Source organism: Budorcas taxicolor, chromosome 3, assembly GCF_023091745.1.
Source record: "Budorcas taxicolor isolate Tak-1 chromosome 3, Takin1.1, whole genome shotgun sequence".
Classification (NCBI taxonomy): Eukaryota; Metazoa; Chordata; class Mammalia; order Artiodactyla; family Bovidae; genus Budorcas; species Budorcas taxicolor.
The window spans coordinates 100,159,642-100,185,735 of record NC_068912.1 but is presented as its reverse complement, the minus strand read 5'-3'; the positions used below and the strand labels follow the sequence as shown (position 1 = coordinate 100,185,735).

Below are 26,094 nucleotides of genomic sequence, written 5' to 3'. Positions count from 1 at the left end.
GGTTAGGAAATCACCTTCCAATGCTTAGGATGTGGCTTGATGCTGGCTAGGGGAACTAACGTTCCCCCAGCCTCATGGATCCCACATGCCATGGAGCAACTAAGCCCACGGGCCACAGCTATTTAGCCTGTGCTCTAGAGCGTGGGAACCACAACTACTGAGGCTGTGAGCCACAGCTAGAGAGAAGCCCACACGCCACAACTAACAGCTGGTGCCACCAAAAATAAATAAATAAATAAATACGTTTAAAAATAAAAGAACTACAATGAGACACCACTACACACTTATGAGATCTGCAAAAATTTAAGGGTCTGACAATACCAAGGGTTATTGTAGATGTCGAATAACATATACTGTTACAGAAGGCAATAATTTGGCATTCTCTACATATATTCTATAAACCAGAATTCTGAATCCAAGAAAAACAAGGAAGTAATTGCATTACAAAGTCAAGTCAAGCCAACAGAAATTTAATGTATGGCTCAGGAAACTCAAAACAGGGGCTCTGTATCAACCTAGAGGTGTGGGATGGGGAGGAAGATGGGAGGGAGGTTCAAAAGAGGGGATAATATGATCTGATAGAGTGCCTGATGAACTATGGACGGAGGTTCATGACATTGTAGAGAAGACAGGGATCAAGACCATCCCCATAGAAAAGAAATGCAAAAAAGCAAAATGGCTGAGTAGGCCTTACAAATAGCTCTCAAAAGGAGAGAAGCAAAAAGCAAAGGAGAAAAGGAAAGATATAAGCATCTGAATGCAGAGTTCCAAAGAATAGCAAGGAGAGATAAGAAAGTCTTCCTCAGCAATCAATGCAAGGAAATAGAGGAAAACAACAGAATGGGAAAGATTAAAGATCTCTTCAAGAAAATTAGAGATATCAAGGGAACACTTCTGGAGAAGGCAATGGCACCCCACTCCAGTACTCTTGCCTGGAAAGTCCCATCGATGGAGGAGCCTGGAAGGCTGCAGTCCATGGGGTCACTGAGGGTTGGACACGACCGAGCGACTTCAATTTTATTTTTCACTTTCATGCATTGGAGAAGGAAATGGCAACCCACTCCAGTGTTATTGCCTGGAGAATCCCAGGGACAGGGGAGCCTGGTGGGCTGCAGTCTATGGGGTCGCACAGATCGGACACGACTGAAGCGACTTAGCAGCAGCAGCAGCAAGGGAACATTTCATGCAAAGATGGCTTCAATAAAGGACAGAAATGGTATGGACCTAACAGAAGCAGAAGATGAAGAAGAGGTGGCAAGAATACACAGAAGAACTGTACAAAAAAGAGCTTCAGGACCCAGATAATCATGATGGTATGATCACTCACCTAGAGCCAGACATCCTGGAATGTGAAGTCAAGTGGGCCTTAGAAAGTATCACTAAGAACAAAGCTAGTGGAGGGGATGGAATTCCAGTTGAGCTATTTCAAATCTTGAAAGATGATGCTGTGAAAGTGCTGCACTCAATATGCCAGCAAAGTAGGAAAACTCAGCAGTGGCCACAGGACTGGAAAAGGTCAGTTTTCATTCCAATCCCAAAGAAAGGCAATGCCAAAGGATGCTCAAACTACCGCACAATTGCACTCATTTCACAAGTTAGTAAAGTAACGCTCAAAATTCTCCAAGCCAGGCTTCAGTAGTACATGAACCGTGAACTTCCAGACATTCAAGCTGGTTTTAGAAAAGGCAGAGGAACCACAGATCAAATTGCCAACATCCACTGGATCATCGAAAAAGCAAGAGAGTTCCAGAAAAACATCTATTTCTGCTTCATTGACTATGCCAAAGCCTTTGATTGTGTGGGTCACAATAAACTGTGGAAAATTCTGAAAGAGATGGGAATACCAGACCACCTGACCTGCCTCTTGAGAAACCTATATGCAGGTCAGGAAGCAACAGTTAGAACTGGACATGGAACAACAGACTGGTTCCAAATAGGAAAAGGAGTACATCAAGGCTGTATATTGTCACCCTGCTTATTTAACTTATATGAGAAATGCTGGGCTGGAAGAAGCACAAGCTGGAATCAAGACTGCTGGGAGAGATATCAATAACCTCAAATATGCAGATGACACCACCCTTATGGTAGAAAATGAAGAGGAACTAAAAAGCCTCTTGATGAAAGTGAAAGAGGAGAGTGAAAAAGTTGGCTTAAAGCTCAACGTTCAGAAAACTAAGATCATGGCATCTGGTCCCATCACTTCATGAGAAATAGATGGGGAAACGGTGGAAACAGTGTCAGTCTTTATTTTGGGGGGCTCCAAAATCACTGCAGATGGTGATTGCAGCCATGAAATTAAAAGACACTTACTCCTTGGAAGAAAACTTATGACCAAACTAGATAGCATATTCAAAAGCAGAGACATTATTTTGCCAACAAAGGTCCATCTAGTCAAGGCTATGGTTTTGCCAGTGGTCATGTATGGATGTGAGAGTTGGACCATAAAGAAGGCTGAGGGCTGAAGAATCGATGCTTTTGAACTGTGGTGTTGGAGAAGACTCTTGAGAGTCCCTTGGACTGCAAGGAGATCCAACCAGTCCATCCTAAAGGAGATCAGTCCTGGGTGCTCATTGGAAGGACTGATGCTGAAGCTGAAACTCCAAAACTTGGACCACCTCATGCGAAGAGTTGACTCACTGGAAAAGATCCTGATGCTGGGAGGGACTGGGGGCAGGAGGAGAAGGGGACAACAGACGATGAGATGGCTGGATGGCATCACCGACCTGATGGACATGAGTCTGGGTAAACTCTGGGAGTTGGTCATGGACAGGGAGGCCTGCGTGCTGTGATTCATGGGGTCGCAAAGAGTCGGACACGACTGAGTGAACTGGACTGGACTGAACTGAACTGATGGGTGATTCATGTTGAGGTTTGACAGAAAACAACAAAATTTTGTAAAGCAACTATCCTTCAACAAAAATAAATAAATAAATAAATAAATAAATAAGTCAAGTCAATGGTTACCTCTGGTAGGGAGAAGAGAAGGGGTATATAAGTGGAAAGGGGTACGCTTTTGGCTTCTGGGAAGTTATCATCAACATCTTTAAGTGATGGTTACAAAGTTGCACACTATACGAAGTCAGTAACCTGTACATTTATGTTTTATATACTTACACATTTTATACAGTTATTCAAAGACATACCTTTTCATGTCTTTTGCCCATTTTTATATGGGATTGTGTATTTTACTTCACAATACGAAGGCTAAATCACCATACCGGTGAGGCCTTCTCTTGACTACCCAAAATAAAACAGTAATTCCTTCTCTGATTTCCATCTCCCTAAGCCAGTAGCCATTTTGTTTTGTTTCTCTCATTTTTTTGGCTACCCTGAGCTGTTTATGGAATTTTAGTTCCCTGACCAGGGACTGAAGCCAGGCCCTCCGCAGTGAGAGTGCAGAGTCCTAAACACTGGACCACCAGGAAATTTCTGAGCCAGATTTTTTTCTTCTATAGCCAGTAGATTTTTTTCTTCTTTTTCTTATTTCTTTGTTTTCACCTAACATAACCTATGTATCTACTTAATTTACTGTCATATTTCCTCCTGCATAAAGCAAGGACTTCATTTTGTTCATTGCTATACTCCCAGCCATTAGAAGAGTACCTAGAAAAAAATACACCTTTACACGGGGTTGCCATTCCATTCTCCAGGGGATCTTCCCAACCCAGGGATCGAATCTGGGTCTCCTGCATTGCAGGCAGATTCTTTAACATCTGACTCACTAGGGTAAAGCCCATTTTTCACACATGCTCCTGGCCATGAGAAAAGCACCTAGAATAAAATACACCTTTATACTTTTATCCATATGATCCAAGCCTAACCTTCATCTTTATTTATTTTACTAAATAAATTTTTGGCTGTTCTGGGTCTTCATTGCTACACGGGTTTCCTTCAGTTGCAGTGAACCGGGGCTATTCTTTGTGGCAGCACAGGAACTGCTCGTGGAGATGGTTTATCTTGGGGAGCATGGGCTCTAGGGCACTTGGGCTTCTGTAGTTGCAGCACCCAGGTTTAACTACTCCATAGCATGTGAGATCTTCCTAGATCAGGGGTCAAACCCGCATCCCCTGAATCGGCAGGCAGATTCTTAACCACTGGACCACCAAGGAAGTCCCTGTCCTTCCTCTTTAAATTGGGTCTCTTAGTTTATGGTACCACCATCTCCCAAGCCAGAAAACTAAGTCTTTGATTTTTGAGAGTCTTTGATTTTTCTCAAGATAGAGACGTCTCTAAGTCCCATTATTCTACTTCTTAAACAACTCTTCCTCTTCATTCTCTCTGCTACTATCTTCCTTAGGCTTTTTTGGGGGGTGGGGGGAGAGGAATTGTCATTTCCACTCATTTGTTTTTAAATAATTAGAAGATAAAACAGAAGTACAATCTCTGGTTATAAATCTAACACGGGCATAGATGAAGAACTATATGGGTTGGTAGTTAAGATTAGCTATCTGCATGAGCCCACATGAACTGCTGTGTACAGATCTCCCCACCTCCATGCTGTTCTTTTTTTTCTCCCCTTTACCTTAGGCTTTCATAACATCTTTCAACTGTACTGAAATAGCCTCCTAGAGAGTTTACCTTCTTCAATCTGGCTTTCCTCCAATCTATTTTTCACTTTGCAGCCAATATATTCTTTTCCCTACTTGAAACCAATCAGTCAGTAGCTCCCCAACTACCCATAGGAAAAAGATCCAACCTCTAAGTATAGCATTCAGGGCCTTTCATGAATTGGCCCTCACCTTTATCTCCAGATGCACTTACCACCACTTCCCACCTCATACTTGTTTCAGCAAAACTGAATTAGTTATAGTTCCCCAAATATATCAAGTTGTGTCCATTCATCCAGGCTGTTACCTCTCTACTACCTGACCAGTAAATCACTCCCTCTTCTGTTTATACTTTTTGATTACTATACTTAAAATATTCACTTAACCAATATTTACTGAGCGCCTCTATATACCAGAGACAGGGCTACGTATGGGAGACCCAGCAGTTAATTACGGACTCAGCCCTTATCCTCAGGAAATTTATAATCTAATGAGGACTAAAGACACTCAACAATTAATAGTAAGTGTGGTTAAAGATTATAAAGTGGGTAATACAGTGTATAATGGAAATGTATGTTAGCTGATAGCCATGAGAAATGGAGGAAGTAATAAAAAGAAGTCTACATGCATTTGTTTACAGGTGGGTATTCCTTAATTACAGTCTGAGCTCCTTAAGGATAGGGATTATGCCATCTTTATATCACTAGCTAGGACAGTAAACAGTAATGTATAGTAATGTGCATTGTATACTACAAAGATCACTGACCTATTAACTCTCAGACTAATCCCTTTGGCCAAGTGAATGCAGTGTTCTTATTGACCAGACCTGGGTCATGTGCCCACCCTTAAAGCCAATGGATTAGATCAACTCTACATAAACCACATTGACTGCAAATGGGGGAGGACCGGTTCCAAAACAAAAATCAGGAAGCTTGTTACCCAAATAAGAGGGAAGGTTAGCTGGACAGGCAAAAACAGCAAGCAGTCCTCTTTAGCGGACACTGTAATGACCTCAAAACATATCTTGTTCCTTCCCCACCCTGGTAAGGAGTTTATATGGCACTGACCCCTTCCCCAGCTCCAGGAGTAGGCCCTGATTCCACACAGCAGTGGTTCTCAAAGTGTGGTGTGCAGACCCGTCAAAGCAGTAACATCTGGAAACTTGTTACAAATTTTTAGAACCCAAATCCAAACCTGCTGCTGCTGCTGCTAAGTCACTTCAGTCGTGTCCGACTCTGTGTGACCCCATAGATGGCAGCCCACCAGGCTCCCCCGTCCCTGGGATTCTCCAGGCAAGAACACTGGAGTGGGTTGCCATTTCCTTCTCCAATGCATGAAAGTGAAAAGTGAAAGTGAAGTCGCTCAGTCGTGTCCGACCCTCAGCGACCCCATGGACTGCAGCCTTCCAGGCGTCTCTGTCCATGGGATTTTCCAGGCAGGAGTACTGGAGTGGGGTGCCATTGCCTTCTCCGAACCTAGTGAATCAAAAACTCTGCGGGTAAGGCCTCTGGTTTGTTTGTTGTTGTTGTTTTTTTCACAAGTCCTCCAGGTGGTTCTGATGCACTCTCAAGTTTACGAGACAGAGAAAGCTATAATTAGTAATTCAAGGAATCCCGATTTTAAGACAGTGATCTTTTGGGACACAGGACAGTCCAATTAGTGACAAACTCAGGATCACTGTGTTATATTTGTGGGAAGCATCCTCCCTACCCCCGACCCAACTCCAAGAACTGAGGAAACATGCAATCCCAGGAGCCAAGGCAGTCATCTTACACTACCAGAGAAGCCAGCCTGAGGAAAAAGCTGATATAGGGGAAAGCCAAAACAAATGCAGAAAAACTGGGCCAAAGTCTGACAGTCTTGATCAAACTTAGCCAGGGGCTCTCATTCCCTTTTTTAAACTGCAGTATAGTTGATTTACAATGTTGTGCTAATTTCTGCTGAGCAGCAAAGTGGCTCAGTTATACACATCTATACATTCTTCTTTTATATACTTTTCCATGGCGTTTATCCCAGGAGATCGGATATAGTTCCCTGTGCTATCCAGGAGGACCTTGCTTATTCCCTCACTCCCTTTGAACTTTTCAATTACACAAACCCATAAATTCTCTTTGTTTAAACCAACTTGAGTTGGACTTTTGCTGCTCAATCTGAAAACTATTCTGATATTAATTACAACAAGTTACATGTCTATTCCTACACATCTATCTCCATGGGGAGAATGTACTAAGAAATAGTGTTTATTCAACTGTCTAGCCTCTCTCTAAATTAGGCTTGGCAAATTAGCAAATAAAAATACAAGACACCCAGTTAAATTCGAATTTCAGATAAACAATGAATAACTTTTTAATATAAATATGTCCCAAGTATTTCATGGGGACATACTGCATATATTTTATCTGGCAATGCTACCCTAAATGCCCACTGTTGATACCTAGGAATCAAAAGAGAGGCACAGATCAGTTTCAGTCAGACAGCAGTGATAACGGCTCTTACACAGTTTAGGAACAAGAGTAAACTCCAAGTACTGAACTACGTCCTACTATAGGTCTGAATCACCTGACTGTCTTAAACTTCTTCCTAAAAGTCAAACATGTCAAACTCTCTGGCAGGTAAGTGTGACAAAATCAAATATGTTCCTATATGAGTACTCACAGCTTCTTTTCTTTACTCCCTTGGTTCCTGGCCCTTATTATACAGATCACAGTAAGCAAACAGGCAAAGGAGAGAGCTGAAAGGGCTGGTCCTCCTGGAAGAGAAACTAATAAGTTTGAGAAAGTCAGGAAAGAAGCAAAAACAGTGACTGTTCAAGTTGCTACAGACTGTTCAAGTTGCTCTCCAGGGGTCACAAACTAGTAGACAGGGATACAACTGGAAATCAAAATAATCTGAATCCAGAACCCCTAAACACTGAGCAACACTTCAGCAATGTCTATGCTCAGGCACTTAATCACTCCACTAATACGTAAACACACAAATATATTTTCATTATTCTGAAACACCAACAACTTTAGCACATAAAGTAAAATGATACATATGTGGCATGGCTTCCTTCTCTTTAATTTCTCCTCCCCTTCATAGCCCACCACAGAAACTTACAGTTTCAAGATAATTTCCTTTTCAAAGTTACTTTTGAAAGTAAATTATAGTACAGTCTAGATTTATTCAGTAATGTTTATCAAGGCAACTCATGAGTAAGGCTTCATCAAATAACTAAGGCCACATATTATGCTGCTTTGCACTCATGTCAGAGATTAGAAACCATAACACTTCAAAGATAGAAAAACCCATCCAAAAATATATAGATTGACATCATTTTAAAAGCTAAATCTTTTAATTACTAAAGCATACCTAAAGCTAAAAAATAGAAAATAAGTCAGTTTAGAAATGACAAGTTATATAACTAGTCATAATATTCAGAATCCAACTACTTTTCAGTCTCCACAGCATCCACCCTTGTCCAAGCCACCACCACCCCTCAGCCTGTTTATTGCCGTGGCCTCGTAACAGTTTCTCCACTCCCATCAGCAACCAGAATTGTCCTTTTAAGCCAGGAATCATAACACATCCTTCTTCAACACACTTGGATGGCTTCTCATCACAGTCAAGCTTTTTCCTTCATTAAAGCATATTTGATATATAATATTATATGTTACAGATGTACAGAAGAGTGAGTCACAGCTTTTAAAGGCTGTGCTCCATTTATATTTCTCAGTCAAGTTTTAAAAGCCCAAGTTCTTACAATGTCCTATATAGTCTTCCCCACCATCCACATCATTACTTGTCTTTGAAATCTTACTATATAATAGTTTCCCCTCACTCCACTTCAGCCACACCGGCCTCCTAACTGATCCCTGACTGCCTGACACGCATGCTCCTGCATGTCACCTGGTATTCCCTCTGCCAGGCATACTCCCTTACCCTCTTACCTCCCATATATATACCTGACCAGCACCCTCACTTCCTTCACGTCAGGCCCTCCTGTCCTAGTATCTAAAATAGCTTCCGGGGGAAATCCATGGTGGCCCAGTGGTTAGAACTCCGCTCTTCTACCGCAAGAGAGCATGGATTTGATCCCTGGTTGGGGAACTAAGATCCCGCATGCTGCATGGCCTGAATGAATGAGTAAATAAATAAATAATATTGAAAACAGCAGTTCCCTCACCCAGCACTCATATTTTTGTGCTCTGCTTTTTCTTCATAACATTTATCACCATCACTATGTATTCCACTTATGATTTTGTCTATTCTTTGTTCTCTCTCCTCCCTTAAAAATGTATACTCCATGAATAAAGGGAGTTTTGCTGTTCTATTGAACGCTATACCTGCCTGGCAATCAAATATTTGCTGAAAAACATGAATTAAATTAATACACACGAACAAAAACATTTTTGGATGCTTAATATGGTCTGGGCATCATGTTAGCTGCTTTACAGTTGTTAATTCACTGGATTCTCAAAACAATCTTATTGAAGTAGGGACAACCATCATTGCCATTTTTAGGTAAGGAAACCAAAACACAGAAAACATAAGTAAATTGCCCAGTGATATATGCTAGGAAGTGGCAGAAGCCAACATGAACTCTGGCAATCTGATTCCAGAACCCTCTCTCTTAACAGCCCCACTATACTGCCTCTGAATTTCTAACTAGTTAATACAATCTAATTAAAAGATATGATCTATGAGTTACTTTAAGTGTCCTAATTTTTAAGGTCAGTCATTCAAATCATAAATCAAGTCTTGGGCTTAATTTATCAAACTTAATTTACTAAACTTTGAAATATGAAATTTATAATTTTATAAATGCTTTCTTACATTCATTTACCAGATGTACTAATTTACTCTATTCCAACACCTACAAGCCTCAGATAAGGAAACTGTCAACCAGAGATGTTAGCTTCCTCATCTTCTAGAAAGCAACTGGTAAGACAGGAAATGGCCTGTCATATTTAACTCTCAATACTATGTAACCCTGTGAATTCCAATTTATAAAATAAAAATGGGCTTCATAATACATCACTGTACTAACTAGATTTTAGTTTTGAAAAAGAAAAAAAAATTAACTCACTAATTATCTTTATTTCCAAACACAGAGACAAGAACTTTGAAAAGAGCTATGGTTCTCCAAATTACTTTTTAAGAGTGGCCACTGTTGTTTGCCAACCTAGAATTCATCCCCTCCTCTTCCTTCCTAACAGAATCCTTCCCCTGATAATGCCTCAGAGGAAGTCAACACCACTCCAGATTCCACAAACACGGTTATTTCGATAGTAATCACTACTGAACCACTCATGACTGGTTCAGGAATGGACATATGACCAAATTCTGGCCAAAAAGCTGTGAAAGAAGCCTGCTAGAGGCTTTTGGAGGAAGTTTCCTCTCTCTAAATACAGTGGCACAGAAAGAGACCTCTTCCTGTGGGAGGGGAGCTCAGGATTGGGAACTCATGTACACCCGTGGCGGATTCATGCCAATGTATGGCAAAAACAATACAGTATTGTAAAGCAAAATAAAGTAAAAATTAAAATTAAAAAAAAAAAGAGAGAGACCTCTTCCTTCTTTCAGAAGTTTTGTGTATGGAAACAGGAGCCAGTTCCAGGGAGAGTAGCAGAACTGGGCAAGGCAAAGAATATGGGTTTTTACTGACATTGTTGAATTTCTGTAATCAACCAACGCTGAAGCTTATTACATGAGAAGATAAAACTTCTTATTTCTTAAGCCATGTTGAATGAGGTTCTGCTGCTTACAGATGAAAATATACTAACTATATACTTTTTTATGAAACATATCCCAGGACGATCAGGACGAATCTCAGGAAAAGAAGTCTGTAGTTCATTTCACAAATCCTTGTTAGAAGTTCAATATGAATTATACCATACTGAGTGACTCTACTGTACAGTTAGAAAGCTAAGAAGGATACATGTGAAAGAATGAACTCTAAAGCAGTATTCCTGTAACACATTTTGATACGGCCTTCTCCAAAATAATTTATACACAAATTTTAAATTTTGACTCATGATTTATGTTTTCCTAAATTAAAAAAAAAAAAAAAGAAACTAGGGAATTCCCTGGTCCAGTGGTTAGGATTCAGCACTTTCACTTCTGTGGCCTGGGTTCAATCCCTGGTCAGGGAACTGAGTAATATCTGCAAGCCACCTGGTACAGCCAAAAAGAAAGAAAGAAACTATAACAATAAGTACCTAAGATCACATAGCCTGGATTTGTTGCCCTATACTCTTATACACAGGTAGACAACTAAACTGGTCCACAAACAGAACATCGGACAAGAAATCCAAGGCAGGATAATGGTGGATGGTATGACATCATAGTGTTGACTTTGGCTTTGTGTTGGCTCATAGTCCCAGGGCACAGGGCAGTTTTTACACTGACATGGGACATGCAAAATGGTATGATCTAGCAGGCTATACCTAGTCTACTGCCCCTTTTATTAAAAAAAATAAGATAACCCTCTCACTTCATATGAACTTACAAATAATGCACAAGGAACCAAAAAATATACCATGGGCGAACAATTTGAAAACTGATCTTATAAGGCTCTACAGCTGACCTTACCTTGTTATCCCAAGTCAAGTTCTACACAATCTAAATTTAATTGGTATAGTAACACATTAAACAACTATATTTAATCCAAACTTTCAGAAACTTACTGTTCATTTTTACTACTTCAAAATTTCAAATATGACTTTTATGCAAAACCACAAAATTTTGCTGATAACACTATGTATTACATTTTTTCATTATTCCTTTTGTTACAATAAATTATCTTTATAAGTTTAAAGATCACATGTTGATAATAAATAATACCAACATTTTAAAATGAGTCACAAAATAAAGCTGGTTGGGTCCACAGGCCTAAGATTTAACAAAATATTTAGACACTGGGTGTTTAAGCTTATCTTGTTGGGGAAATAAATTACATTTGCAAAATAATTAATGCCAAAACAGAAAGTGATTTTGTGTCAAAATAACAGACCACAGCCCTAGATAATTAAAGGGGTTCAATGCTGGAATTTTTAGAGGAAGAAAAGGAGGAAGAAGGACTTACAAAGGATCCTGATTTAAAGATGGGGTAGGATAGGCATAATCTAACATAAGAAGCAGCATAAGCAAAAGGCTGGAGATGGAAATAAGCAAGGTATAGTGAAGTGATAAGCAAGGAATTGGGCAAGAAAAAAAATGGGAATAAAGGATTAGTAATTAAGATGGAAATGTAAATTGGTACCATATTACTAAAGATTACATATGTCAAGTTTAAGAGTATGGCCTCTGCTTAAAATAAATGGAGAGTTGCTAATAGTTTCTAAATAGAGCTGTAAAACAATGAAATTAACATTTTAGTAGGATTAATCTGGCTGATGAATTCAGGATGAATTTATAGGGGAGGGGAAAAATAAATTAGAAACAAAGAACCAGTTAGGAGGTACCAGTTAAGAACCTGGGCGCTGGTTAGGCAGACAGACTTGCTCTGCTACTTGCTGACTATGAGGAACTGAATAAGTTAGTATACACATTTGTCTCAGTTTCCCCATCTGTAAAGTGGGATGATAATCATGCCTATTTTATAAGGTTGTTGTGTGGCTAAAAGAAATAATACATATGAAAGCATTTAACATAGTGCCAGGTCTACAGTAACTAATCAACAAATGCTGCCAACTGTTACCTTATTACAAACCATTTCAAACGTGAGGTGATGAGGAACAAAGGCAATAGAAACTAAAAAGAAAGGATGATTTGAGTGATATTTCCATAGACTCATGAGAGTCTAGAAAAGACCCTAGGGAATTCTTCCAAAAACAAAATGGCTCCAGTTTAAATGTCAAGGATGAAGAAAAGCATGCAGCAAGATATCTCAAAAGGTTTTGACTGCAAGAATATGCAAAGAGATAGAGTTAACTGAATATTAGCAATATGCCAGGATATAAGCTACGATGAATTGAGTACATTACATGTGCCAAAGGGCTTCCAGGTGGCTCAGTGGTAAAGAATCTACCTGCCAATGCAGGAGCTGCAGGAGATGTGGGTTCAATCCCTGGGTCAGAAAGATTCCCTGGAGGAGGAAATGGTAATCCACTCCAGTATTCTTGCCTAGTCATGGACAAAGGAGCCTAGCTGGCCATAGTCCATGGGGTTACAAAGTGTCGGACACAACTGAGCAGGCACACATGCAGCACACAACATATGCCAAACACTGTACAAGATATTGATATCGTACTTCTAATCTCCAGAACAACTGTGAAAGGGATGTATTAATCCAATCCTACAGAAGAGAAATGGATGCTCACAGCAAAGAAAGAAGCAAAGCTAGGTTTGGGACCCATACCATCTGTTTCCAAAGCCTGTGTTCTTTCTACTACATTCAGGCTGCCTCCTCCTTTAATATCAATAAAATTATATCACATAGACATATTTGTCATTATTTTTCTATATACTTTGTTAAATATGGTGACCATAAAGATGTCCAATATTTTCTATATTCTAAGAAAAATATAAAGCATGAAAAAAACAATGAGAATAAACCTTAAAAGTATTACCAAGTAAAGACTTACCATACTTCTAATGAAACATACTTGGATATACTATAAACTATAATATATTAAAATGAAAGCAATGACTAATCTTTTTCAATAAGAAGATGCAGAAAAAGTTGGCATGGTTTTTTACATCATTTGATTATATAAACATTCCTTCCATACTACAATATCGTTAAAAAGTAACACCTAGCTCATAAAAGAAATATCTTACGATACATACAGGAGAAGCATTTTATGTAAGATGAATCCATCAAATGTTCAGAGTTATAAAGAAAAATTCAACCACACAAGCAGGATGCCCAATTTGCTAACGGTAAGGACCACACAGTGGCAGGTGACCTATTTCTCCAGTGTGTTTCTCAGCAGACATTTTCTTCAATCACACGCCCAATATGTTAGTTCTCCACCAGAATGTTACTTAATCTAGAATTTTACCAGGATGAAAATACCAAGTATGCCCAAAAAAGTAAGTTTCCTGAAACAACCTTTCATCTGGCTCCAAAAATACTTCACTAGGTTGGCCATCAAACTATGTAGTCAAGTAACTACTAAACCAGTATTTCTCTGAGTGTAATCCAAAGACCACTGAGGGTCCCCAAGACCTTTCAGAGGGCCCAAGAAGGTCCAATTTTCATGCAATTTTTCAGAGTGTTACTAAGACATTATTTGCCTTTTCTACTCTCATTCTTTCACAACCGTGTAGTGGAGTTTTCCAGAGGCTATGACCTGTGATATCTCAACAGACTGAATGCAGGAGACATGGGAATTTATATGCCTTCTATTAAGCCATACATTAAAGATTAAAAGGCCTGACATTAAGTTATTTGCAAAAACATAAAATGATGCCATTCTTCTCACTTTTTTCGTTTGTTTCTGGGGAAATACAGCTATTTTCTCATTTTAAAGTTATGTTAACATGCAATGCTTTATTATTTCTAAATGAATTAAATACTTTTTAACTTCTCAGTTTTATTCTAATATACAGCAAATTTCAAGAGAAACAACCCACTTAAACAGAAACTCTTTGGGATCCTCAATAATTTTAAGAGTATAAAAGGGGTTGTTGTTGTTTAATCACTAAGTCGTGTCCAACTCTTTGAGACCCCATGGACTGTAGCCCTCCAGGCTCCTCTGTCCATGGGATTTCCCAGGCAAGAACACTGGAGTGGGTTGCCATTTCCTTCTTCAGGCGATTGTCCCAACCCAGGGATCAAACCTGGGCCTCGTGCATTAGCAGGTGGATCCTTTACCACCGAGTCACCCAGGAAGCCCATAAAAGGGGTACTGAGATTTAAATGAGAATCACTTTTCCAGACCTTCCTATATTTATGTTTTGCCAAGCAATTAAATTTTTAAAATTTTCTAATTATCACTGAAGAGATTGCTGCTGCCCTACAGATTCAGAAATTTGTTCTTAATAAGAAAAAAATAAGAACAAAAAAGTCTACAATCTTAAAAAGAACTGTATGTTAGTCTAAAAAAGAAATGATTTATTACATCTTCTCAAAATAAACACAATGTCAAAACTGAAGTGCACTCTTACAGACCACTACCTATAAGCTTTGGGGATGAGTTTATGATCAGCTGCATATTGGCAATCTTCCAATAGCTCTTATCCCAAAAACAGGGCTCTCTGGGGCTTCCCTGGTGGTCTACTGGTTAAGAATATGCCTTGCAATGCAGGGGTCAACCAGTTCAATTTCTGGTCGGGGAGGATCCCACATGTTGCTAAGCAGCTAAGCCCAAGCCCCCAAGTGCCATGATATCAAAACTACTGAAGCCCCACACGCCTAGAAGAGTAACAAGAGAAGCCACCACAACGAGAAGCCAGAGCACCACAACAAAGAGTAGCCTCCACTTGCCGCAACTAGAGAAAGCCTGCACACAGCAACGAAGACCCATCACAGCCAAAAAATAAATAAATAAATCTAAAAAACCAAAAAACAGGGCTCTTGGAAAGGACACCAACTGTTCTGTTATGGAATAATCCTGATTTCCAAATCACAAGAGGACTAACCAAGATGCTTATAAGCAATTCTCTGTACCATAATCTTAACATTTCTGAAATTAAAACGTTTTATACTCCATCTAAACAGTTTGGTATTTCCCAGTATTTCTGGGAAACATATAAAGATTAAGACATCAAAGTTTCATTTGGATCCAACCCTTACATTGTCAGTAAATTATAATAGATGTAGCAATCCAGCCAGTTATTAGAATCTTCAGGATACATGGTAATGGTAGTTTTTGAAAATACAGGCTGGAAAGAAAGACCTTCGAAAACTAGTTTTTGAGGCTGCTGACAGCAATAATAGACAAAAATTTCACATTTACATTTCAGACTAAAATTAAAATGAAAGTCATATTTTAAAAACTGTAATATTAATATTACAGTTAAGGACCCTAAGTCAATAACTGTGTAATTTGAAAGTTACTTAAACAGAGGCTACTGCAATAGCCAAGAAATGAAGTGACTGAAGACCTTAAGTAAAAAAGCAGGTAAAGGCTAGAAAGAAACAACACTCCTTAGGCATTCGTTAATTCAACACATATTTATTAAATTGTCTACTACTTGCAAGACCTTGACAAGCTAAGAAGCTCATAAACTGGTGGGAACATAATTCCAAAGGGGGAAGTATACATAAATAAATGCAGAAACTACTCTAGGCAGAATGGAAAAAGTTCTATCTGAGAAGTGCTAGAAGAGGGAGGAAAAAAAAGGAAGGATGTCTCCAAACAGTAGGGATCAGGGAACACACATTCTGGCAAAGAAGTCATCTAACCAGGACCCTTAACATGTACGAGATTTCAACCCAAAGTGAAAGGCACTCAGGAAGAGGGAAAAGCACACAGTCAAGGAACAGCAAGTATAAAACAGCTTCCACAGAACTTGTGATGGACTCCAGGAGGAGAAAAGACTGGAAAATTAGGTTGGAAGCAAAAATAAAGGGACTTATACTACAGGATAAGCAAGATGTGGCTTTTTTCAGTAGGCAAAGGAAAAGCGCTGGAAGGTTTTTAAGTCATTGGAAGGTTTACCATTGGAAGATAAATCACTACATGATACTTTAAGAACACTGTGGACTGGACAGAGTAGAAACAGGGGGAGAACAGTTAGTGCACTCACACACCAGTCCAGGAGCTTGATCTAGGATCCTACGATAGGAACTAGGAAAAGGATGGATACAAGACATGTTGCAACCTCTTCACTAAAAATTTACTTCGTTTTAAACATCTCAAAACTTAATTTATCACACAAAACAAGGCTGTTCACATTATTTACATTAAAAACCTTTCATTTCATAGGCAATATTTTAGCATACTCAAGTATGTTTCCTTTTCAAAAAGCTGTTAGAAATAACTAATTGTATTCTATTAATACATTAAGCCTACAAATGGGTAATGAACAGTATACACATACTTCTAATATTCTGACTAGAATCTCAGTATGCAAAATTTCATTTAAGAATAAACATTCTAAACTCAAAAGTTTATTTCCATGGAATACACAAAGTTTGGATCAGAATTTTCTAAACAACCTTTTAAGACCCACAGCACTGTATAATGAAAACAGCTGACTTTTCTTAAAATCATTTTTGGACAAGTCAACTCAACTCAGTCTATATTTCTACTAGGCCCATGTTTTTCAAATATTAGTGCCTTCTTCATTTTCTCCCCTCCTCCCCACTCACCTCTCCGCCCAACAAATTCCCTTTGTATGTCTGCAAGGCCAGATATTAAATGAACATAGTATCATTCTCAGGCAGTCTGAATATATGATTCTCACAGTAACAGATATCTAGAATTATTAACCTTACTTTTTAGAGGAGAGGAACCAATGATGTACTAAATTTCCATTTATGTGAATGACAAATGCATCTAGTAGAAATGATGCTTTACCATTAAGGGGAAACAAAGAGGGAAATACACACAATAGATGGGTGGCAAATCTTAAAAACTTTGCAAAATACAAGCTGTATCTGGATTGCAGTCACAATTATAAAAGCAAATAAAGAAGGCTCCAAAATGAAGGGAAAGAAAAAAAATTCTAAGTGATCATTGAGAGCAAAAAAGATTGATTCAATATTAGTACTGGCTCTTAATATAACATCATTTAACACTCTATCACTCGATGACTAATTGAAAAAAACACAAAGAGGAGAATTCACTGTTCACAAGGACACAGGAAATAATTTCTACATACATCCTGTAAGACAGTTATACTTCATTACACTTTCATGGGCTCAGATCTTTTCAAAGGTTTCCAAAAACATACAGTCTTATGATAACCGAGATTCCCCAATGACACAATTTATTCTGTAGGCTTGGCTATAACACATTTTTAAAAGACATAACGAATTCATCCTCAACAAAAATAGTCACAAAGGCCCTCTACTTATTTAAAATCATTACATAAAGCACTGTCTGTAATTGCAAACAGGATTTGAAAATCTGACAGCTGATAATCAGGACATAGACTTAAAAGAAAAAAAATAACCCAACTTTTCCATTTTCCTTCCTTTTCTTTTCCTACCATATACACAAAATGTCTGTAAGGATCTCAGACAAAGCTCTAAAGTAAAAATAGAGTCTATGTACACTTTACATTATGGGGACTCAAACCTATCACATATATGTACACATCACGTATATTCACACAAAAAAGGTTCTTCCTCTTTTTACGCTAAGAATCGAAGTTACATTAAATACTATCCCATAAATTAAGTTAAATCACCATAAATTAAAGAGTAATAAAACAGTGCACGCAGATCTCTCTGAGTGACTATATTCTGAAAAGAAAAACCTCAGACTAAGGCCATGACTGAATAAAAAAGCCCAGCCCCTGAAAATCACTAACCGGCACTCGGTTTCCACGAGAGAAAAGGGGGTCTTTAAAACGAATAATCACATAGGCAAGCCCAGTTTCAGAAGTTAACGAAGGTAAAACACAGCGAGCCAAACGTACGAAATGACAAGCTTTAAAGAATTCCCCTAAAGGGAAAGACTGACTTTAAGACTGGGATATAAAGCATCCTTTGCAGGTAGAATCTTTAACCGAAACGGGGAGGGGGGAAGGGGGGGTGGAGGGTACGACGAAAACCTGAACGAGAAGCAAAGGCAAAGTAAAAGAAACGGGTCCTTCCTCCCACCCCCACCACCCCAGCCCCCACCCCCACTCTCACAGGACAATAGGATCGGGGTCCTAACTGCAAACTTTAAACGTGTAAACCAGAAGCAGTTTTTACTGCAGCTCTAACTGCAAATCTGCCCCTCATCCCGAACCTAGAGCACCCAAGAATACTTCTGCCCGGAAAACATCACCAAGGTCTTGTTAAACACAAATCAGACCCATCACAAGATTCTTTTTTTTCTCCCAAGTACCTGGAGGATCCATTTCAATATAAAATATCAGTTCTGTCGAATAGGGCATCATCACCTCCCTCCAGTCTGCGTCATCGCGGTCCATACTCCACACCGTATTGTACATCGCGCTGTCAGGGGCAGGTCGTCAGAAAATATATAGAAAGCATATATATTCTTTATCTGCTATTTTAAAAATTTAAAAATATATATCTGTAAAAGTCCCACTGGAAAATGTACTTCGGGGTTTCCAACGGCCGGTATAAGTCCAGCCAACTAACAGGACGAGGACGGGGTCCTTCTCCCCTGTCCTCCGGCATCAAACAAAATGCCTCCGGAATGTTCAATCTAAGGGCTTTTCTCTTCGAAGGGATAGAGAGAGGCTTGGGGGTGGGTGGGGGGCGAGGCCAGAGGTGTTAAAAAGCGGTTTTCCAAAAATCCCTTCTACACAGTCGTTCTGCAAAGAGAAAAGCTCCTATAGCCTTCAAATCTTTCCCCGGCAGCCACTTTCGTGTCCTTCGAGAGGGAGAATGGAGAGGGGGGAAAAAGAACGCGTTGCAAGAAAGGTGGGGAAGTGACAAAGGAAGGAATAAAAAGGGGGTTGGGTATTGCGTTCAAGTTTCGGGGTCCCACTGGTCTGCGAGGAGAGATCCCCTCAGAGGCCGGGACCCGAGCTTCGTTCCGTTCGGACTCGGAACCGAAGCTGCCGCAGCCTTGGGATGGGGTCCTGTTCCAGAGTCCAGTTATCTCTGCTTGGCCGGACGCTGCCGCCGGGCTGTAAGCGAGCCCGCCAGCGCCTGATCCCCTCACGCTCTGCCCTGACTCCAGCCACTAGAGTTTCATTTTAACGGCGCGGAGGGGGACACCCTTCCCCGCCCCCAAGCTCCCCCGCTGAGGCGCCACCCAACCAGGCCGAGCAGGGGAGACGGCCAGCATCGCCAGTGCTCCTCCCACTCTATCCCGCCTCTAAGTGTTGGGGTTTCTGTCAGGTGCCTGAGACAGTGTGAGTAAAACTGTCCTCTGCCTCAGCTATCAGTTCTCCCGATCGCTCCCTAGGCCTCGGCTCCTTAACCCACCAACCTCTTCCCCCCCAAGCCTCAATCAGAATGGTAGGGCCCGGGCGCTGGCTGCTCGCCAGGAGTCAGTGCCTGGAGCACGCGAGCCGGGCCGGGAGGGAGAGGCGAGCAGGGAGGAGAGGAGGGGGGAAGAGAGAGTGAAGTGGCTGGTGATTGGCTTAGCCGGGTTGCCGGAGCCCGGAGCCTGCGTCTTTTGTCTGCCTTGCTCCAGCGAAGGAGCGGGAGACGACTGCGCGCCCCAAGCGGGCCAATCAGGAGCCACCCGGCGCCGGCCGGTGTGGCGGCGATTGGTCAGAGCCTAGTTACTAAGCGGGACAAAGGCAGAAGGGGGAAAGAAAAGAAGAGGAGGAAAAAAAAAAAAAAGAAAGAAAGAAAGCGCAAACGGCGGTTACTGACAGGCTGGGCGAGCGCTCGGGGGCTCAAGCTGCCCGGAGACAGGCGGGGCTCCCGCTGAGGCTCGGTCCGCTCGGACGAGTAGAAGAGGGGGAGGACGGGCTGGCGCGAGACAGCTCTGCCCGGAGACTGGCCGCGGGGGAGGGGAGCGGACCGAGAGGGGAGCGTGCTGTCACTTGGCGGGACGCGCGGTCTTCTGGCCCTTAGGATGTCCCCGGGCAGAGTTCTTCCCCCACGGACCTCTTCCCCTTGCTAGGACAGCCCGCTCCACCTCACCCACCCCCCGTGATAAGTTGTCAGATAAAGCAAAGGTCCCTAAAGCCAACTGCTGGACCGTTATTGCTCAGTGAGAGGACATGCCCGTGGGCCCCGTGCAGCAGTCCCGGCCGCTAACCTGAGCCCGGCCTCGATTTCTTCCCGTGAGCAGTGAGGCACTTCTTAAGGAGGCATTTCGTAGTTCCTCTGTGCTTTCCACATCGGGACTTTCGAACCCAGGGGGAACTCGCCACACCTGAAATTAATAGTGGAGCACCGCAGCAGGCCCCTCAACTCGAGTGCTCTAGCCGGGAGGGAAAAAAAAAGAAAACAAAAACAGAAAAGCCTTGCAATTACAGCGCGTGTGTGAGTTTCGAAATAAATCACAGGTGGAATCTCTCCCCAAAAGAGCTCTATTCTGTCCCCCCCGACAGACCCTCTTCCACGTATACCCAGTCCCTCCCCTCATTCTGAAAGTATGAAATGCTAAATACTTTGACGCATTTCAGAAACTGCTAATTAACTTGCTGGGGGTCGGGGGTACAGTAGCCTCTCTTGAAGGTTGTGCCTGGAATTGCCGCTCTTCATACTCTTCAATACAGTCAGGAGGCCAAAAACTGCTCCATTTCCTCTTTACACAGGAATAACAAAGCCCATTGTGTTTGGGTTGACAACCTGATTTAAGCCCCAGCAAAAACTACCATGAGTGGCTCTGCTATATTGACATGCCTGTGGGAAAGTTGCCACGTTTCACCCTCAACCTCCTCAAGTGGTTCTGCCTTCCTTAAAAGTGCTCTGACTGTGAGTTGAGACAGTTCCTGGGAGCAGACAGTCAAAATGTGTATAGACTGTGTATAAAGAGCCAGGAAGAATGAATGGACCGGACTGTGCTGAAACTACATATCAGGATTCTTAACAGACTTACTTTCTTACATTTCTGAAATTCAAATGCAATTCAGAAGGCAAATCTATCTGGGACAGGGCGCATTAATTTGAATGTCCTGGACCATTCATCAGATAGAAGATGCTGGAAGATCAACTCCCAATTTGTGGCTGGCTTCCCAGCAGACTCTTTACTTCTTGCTCTCTGAGAGCCAGAAGTACTCACATTTGATAACTCAAAAAGCAGAGCAATCAGTCAGGGCAGGTTGCTTTATTTTTGTTCACGGGTGTCCCTGTGCATTCCCAAACAAAATGAAGGTGAAGAGAGGAAGTGTGGAAAAGATAATGTCTTAGAGATTTCCATAATAGCTTTTGTGTGGACCACTTCTCATGGTTTGGTGGTGGGGGTTCAATTTTCAATACACAGAACAATCACCCAGGCCCTCCCCACAACTAAGCCTTCAGGAGATGTAGTAAAGAAGCAGGAAAGTGTATAATATGTGCTCCAAACTGACACACACAGTAAAGCTGTGTGATTCAACCTTGCCACCTAAGATCATATGACCCAGCTGCCCAACAAATAAACCTTTGAATAGGAGGCCTCTGAAGAATAACAATGATGCAAGAGGTAAGGATGAATCGAGGGGAAGCACACTTCTTTCAGATGGACTTGAACCAGTGCCCTGCCATGGTGGGAAGTGCCTGTCATATGATGCTGGCTTTACTTTCCTTCAGTTGAAAAATAGAAGTGAGGTTCTGACTACTTGTCACCAAGCTGCCTCAGGCTTTTTGGCAAATGTTAGCTCTGGTGCCCTGGACCATTTCCATCCTGGAGAATTATATTTGGCCTGGGTGTGGATTAAATTCAGCTCTAAGAGCTCAAACTCCTGGGTCACCACCGGCTACTTTGAGAACTGGTCTTTTCCCATTTGCCGCCCTCCTTTCTCTTTTAAATTTAAAGTAGTGTTAGGTAAATCACAAAATCTGCCTTGGAGATTACCTTCAGATTTATGCAAGCTACTTAGTTTATTGTGAAACACTCTGAAAATGGAAAAAAAAAAAAAAAAGCCATTTAAGTACTTTGAATTAATAGTACCTTTCTGTGATTCCAAATGGACCAGGTGTCCTTCACGTTTCACCCTGGTCTGGTCTTGCTGTGAAACAGTTCTAATATGCTCCGTTTCCCCTCTGTATTTCAGAGATGGATGAAATATGTCTTCTATGCACTGAATATAGGCTATGATCTCAGAGCTCTCCGTGCCAACAGAATCAGCCTGGAACTCAGCCAAAAGTTCTTCGTGATTAAAGGTGCCATCTGAGCGCACAATATTTTTTTTTAAGTCTTGCAAAATGGAAACATACTCTTATTATTTTTTTAAGGTCACTGGCTTTAACACAAAACTGGCTTTAGCCTTCGGGGAAGGATCACTGGACTCAATTCCCCTCTTTTTCTTCCTTTCTTATTATTTTCCCTTGACCACATGTCTTCTGATAAGGCCAAGTCCATGCAGCTAAATAAACTCAATAAATGGAATTCCAAGAAAATTACAAATTAACAGTTGCAGATTTCAGGACCTCCCCAACTGCATGACTTATAAGTTAGGGATATATCAAGTTTTTGTGGAAAAGCTTGCCTTTAAAATGTAAAAAATAAAAAGCAGTGCTAGTGGATCTTCTAGAAGGACATCTTCGCTAGGGATTGATCATAATCTCTTGAGATGGCAGTGCCTAACATCTTGTCTTTCCTTTCTTTTTTTTTTCAGAATGATACTCCTTTTATTTGGCATTTGTAGTTTTTTTTTAATCTCTCCTCTACATCTGTCTTGAAACTTGGGGAAAGGGTTAATCCTTTCAACCCAAAGCAGTGAGAAATTATGACATGAGATGAATGAGTGATTTTCATAGAAGTGGCATTTCTCCAGATGCTGCTCAATTCCTGAGTTTATAGGGCTCTGTTTTAGGGCTTCTTCAGACTCAACACAGGATATAGATCTCCCACTTTGGGTTCTTTTTCAGCTTTGGGGATCACCAAAAACAGCAGGTCTCTCTCTAGCCTAACATGCTCGCCTCTTTTTGGTGTCTACCCTACTAGCAACACAATGTCCACCTGGATGATGTGCTATGCTGCTGCTGCAAACTTCCCCTCCATCAAGGCAACAGTTTTCAGTTCGACTCTCACCAGGAGAACGAGAGCAAATGAGATCCAGATGACAGGAACAATAGTCCAGGCTGTTTCACGAGGGCAGGGCACAAACAGGGCAGGCAGCTGGTGAGCTCTGTTATCTCGTTGAATCTCCATAACCCTGAGAAGGGCTGTATTTTTATTTTCATTGTGCGTGTGTGTATCTGTGTCTGTGTTAGTCACTCAGTCATGTCCGACTCTTTGCGAGCCCATGGACTATAGCCCGCCAGGCTCCTCTGTCCGTGGGGATTCTCTAGGCAGGAATACTGGAGTGGGTTGCCATTCTCTTCTCCAGGGGATCTTCCCAACCAAGGGATCGAACCTGGGTCTCCCCCATGGCAGGCGGATTCTTTACCGTCTGTGCTACCAGGGAAGCCCCATTCTCATTTTACAGATGAGGAAATTGAGACCCAGAGCAGTAAGGAGACTGGTTCAGAGTCACACAGCCACTTAGTAGCAGACCCAGGATTAGAGCCCCAGGACCCGACAACTAGCTCAATGCCTTTCCCACTACATCACACAGCTTCTTTCTCCCCTTCATTCACTTAACAAATATTTACTGATGCTTCTAAACACTGGGGATAAAAAAATGAATAAGACAAAATGCCTAACATTGATTCCTCCAGATTCCTCAGAGCAGGAGTCCAATTATATACCTGTAATTATAGAATTACACTATAATAGAGAAACTGACAAAGTACTCTATGAGCCCCCCAAACAATGATGATCTCTGCCCACATGCAGCTGAGTAAAGGCTTTCTAGAGGAGGTGATATTTAGCCTGCCCTAAACTTACATGGTGGAGAAGGAAATGGCAACCCACTCCAGTGTTCTTGCCTGGAGAATTCCAGGGACGGGGGAGCCTGGAATAGGGGCTGCCGTCTATGGGGTCGCACAGAGTCGGACACGACTGAAGCGACTTAGCAGCAGCAGCAGCAGCAGCAAACTTACATGGTCTCTTTACTTCTCAGTTTGTCAGATCCATTTGATTAGCTCAAAACCTGAAAAAGTTTCACTGAAAACTGACCCAAAGATCAGATCAGCAGTCTCATTATTTTTAACTGGACTGCAATAGCCCTCATAATCTCTCTGCCTTGCTTCTTCTGATTCATATTCTACAAAGTTAGATTGATGGCTCTAAATACAAAATCTGGACATGTCACTCCCTTGCAGAAACTGCCCAGTGCCCTCAGGGTACGGTTTCAGTCTCTTAGCCTGGCGTTCAAGGCTTTGGTGGTCTAACCCTTGCCTACCTCTCCAGTCTTCTCACACATTTATTTCTTCCCGTCCCTCCTAAGAACTAGCTATATTGAAATACTGCAGTTCTCAGAACAGTAGGAAATTTCTCCTCCATACAACACCCTCCACTTCAAAGTGGCAAACTCCCACTTGTGTGCATCTGATCTTGAAGACTGTGCTCACTCAGTCCCCTGCATTGGCCTCTGTGCAGCCCTTAGCAGACCACACTCAAAGTGCCTGTTTCCAAGTCTAACTCTCCCCTCCGGCTCTTGGAATTCCTCAGGAGTGGAGAGCATGTCCTCAAACCATCAGTGCCCTGCATCAGGCCTGGTGCACAGTGGGCAACCAGTGAATGCTCTTTGAGTGAATAAACGAAAATCACAAGAAGAAACAAAACCCTCCAAGAAGGTTCTAGGGCAGTCTAAGTTCAAGTTAGCCTGATAATCTTTTCTGTAGTTCCTCAATTGACTCTCATTTATTTAAAAGGACAAAAAGAAAAATTTTGATTGTACAGTTCTTGGTTATAGAAGTGCAAGGGGCAGACGGTGACTCCCTGCTGGGTGCTTCTCGGGTCTTCACTGGAGACACTCAGTTCCACTGCCCTTTTATTTTATCAGCTGTGAATTGTTTGCAAAATTCCAAGCAGCTTGTAGGAAATTCAGAAAAACTCAGCAGCAAGAAGAGAAGCTGGTTTCATTTTCCAGTCCAGCTCATTTCTGAAATGTAACACCATATAGGGCTTTAAAGTACGCTCACTTTCTGTGGTCATTATTTCAATAGTTTGAAACAATTTGTAGTTCATGTCTGCTTTCTGGAATGTGCAATAATCTCCCTGTAATTCTAGGGTCTCAATCTAAAAACTGTCAGATATTTCACTGTTAGAGGGCAAAATCAGTCTAGTTCCCATATTGGACAATTTTGGTTTAAAAAAAAAAAAACGAAAAACTAATAGCATTTTTCATTGATTCTATGAATCACCTCACCTCTATGAACAATAAAGTCACAAACAGCCTTCAGAAATATTTTATAAAATATGTATATTCAAAAAAAGAGTCTTTTTGCAGCCTCCTCAGACACCTCTAAGGCTTCCCTGGTGGCTCAGATGGTTAAGAATCTTCCCACAATGCAGGAGACCTGGGTTCGATCCCTGGGTTGGGATGATACCCTGGAGAAGGAAATGGCAAACCACTCCAGTATTCTTGCCTGGAGAATCCCACGGACAGAGGTTGCAAAGAGCCGGACATGACTGAGTAACTAACACACACATACACACAAACACTTCTGCATGGGCATCTTGGGAAACCTGGGAAAATGATGCAACCTCTAGAGCTTAAAGATCACCATTTGAGTAATAAAAATACCAGCATGGAATGTAAAAGGCCTGGTCATGTGTGTGTTCAGATCTAAGAATTTGATTGAAAAATGATATAATGACTTTCTTTTAATTCGAGAGTGGAAACTACCTTGTATTCTGCTCATCTTATGCTTTTTGCAGAGGAATCAGTCTACACAAATCACTATTATTCCCCAGACTTCATCCAGGATCCTGTTTCTCCCTCTCTCAATACCAATGTGTGAAATTCTAAATTATGCAGTCTTGTTCAGTCA

General features: G+C 41.3%; 1 protein-coding gene across 1 annotated transcript in view; it reads right to left on the bottom strand.

Annotated features, from left to right (window-relative positions):
* PIK3R3 (phosphoinositide-3-kinase regulatory subunit 3) overlaps positions 1-18,587 on the bottom strand; it is a 100,803-nt gene extending 82,216 nt beyond the window's left edge. Inside the window, exon 1 of the mRNA XM_052636708.1 lies at positions 18,482-18,587. Coding sequence (XP_052492668.1) covers positions 18,482-18,587 — 106 coding nt within the window. The remainder of the gene's footprint in view (positions 1-18,481) is intronic.
* Between the last annotated feature and the right edge of the window lie 7,507 nt (positions 18,588-26,094).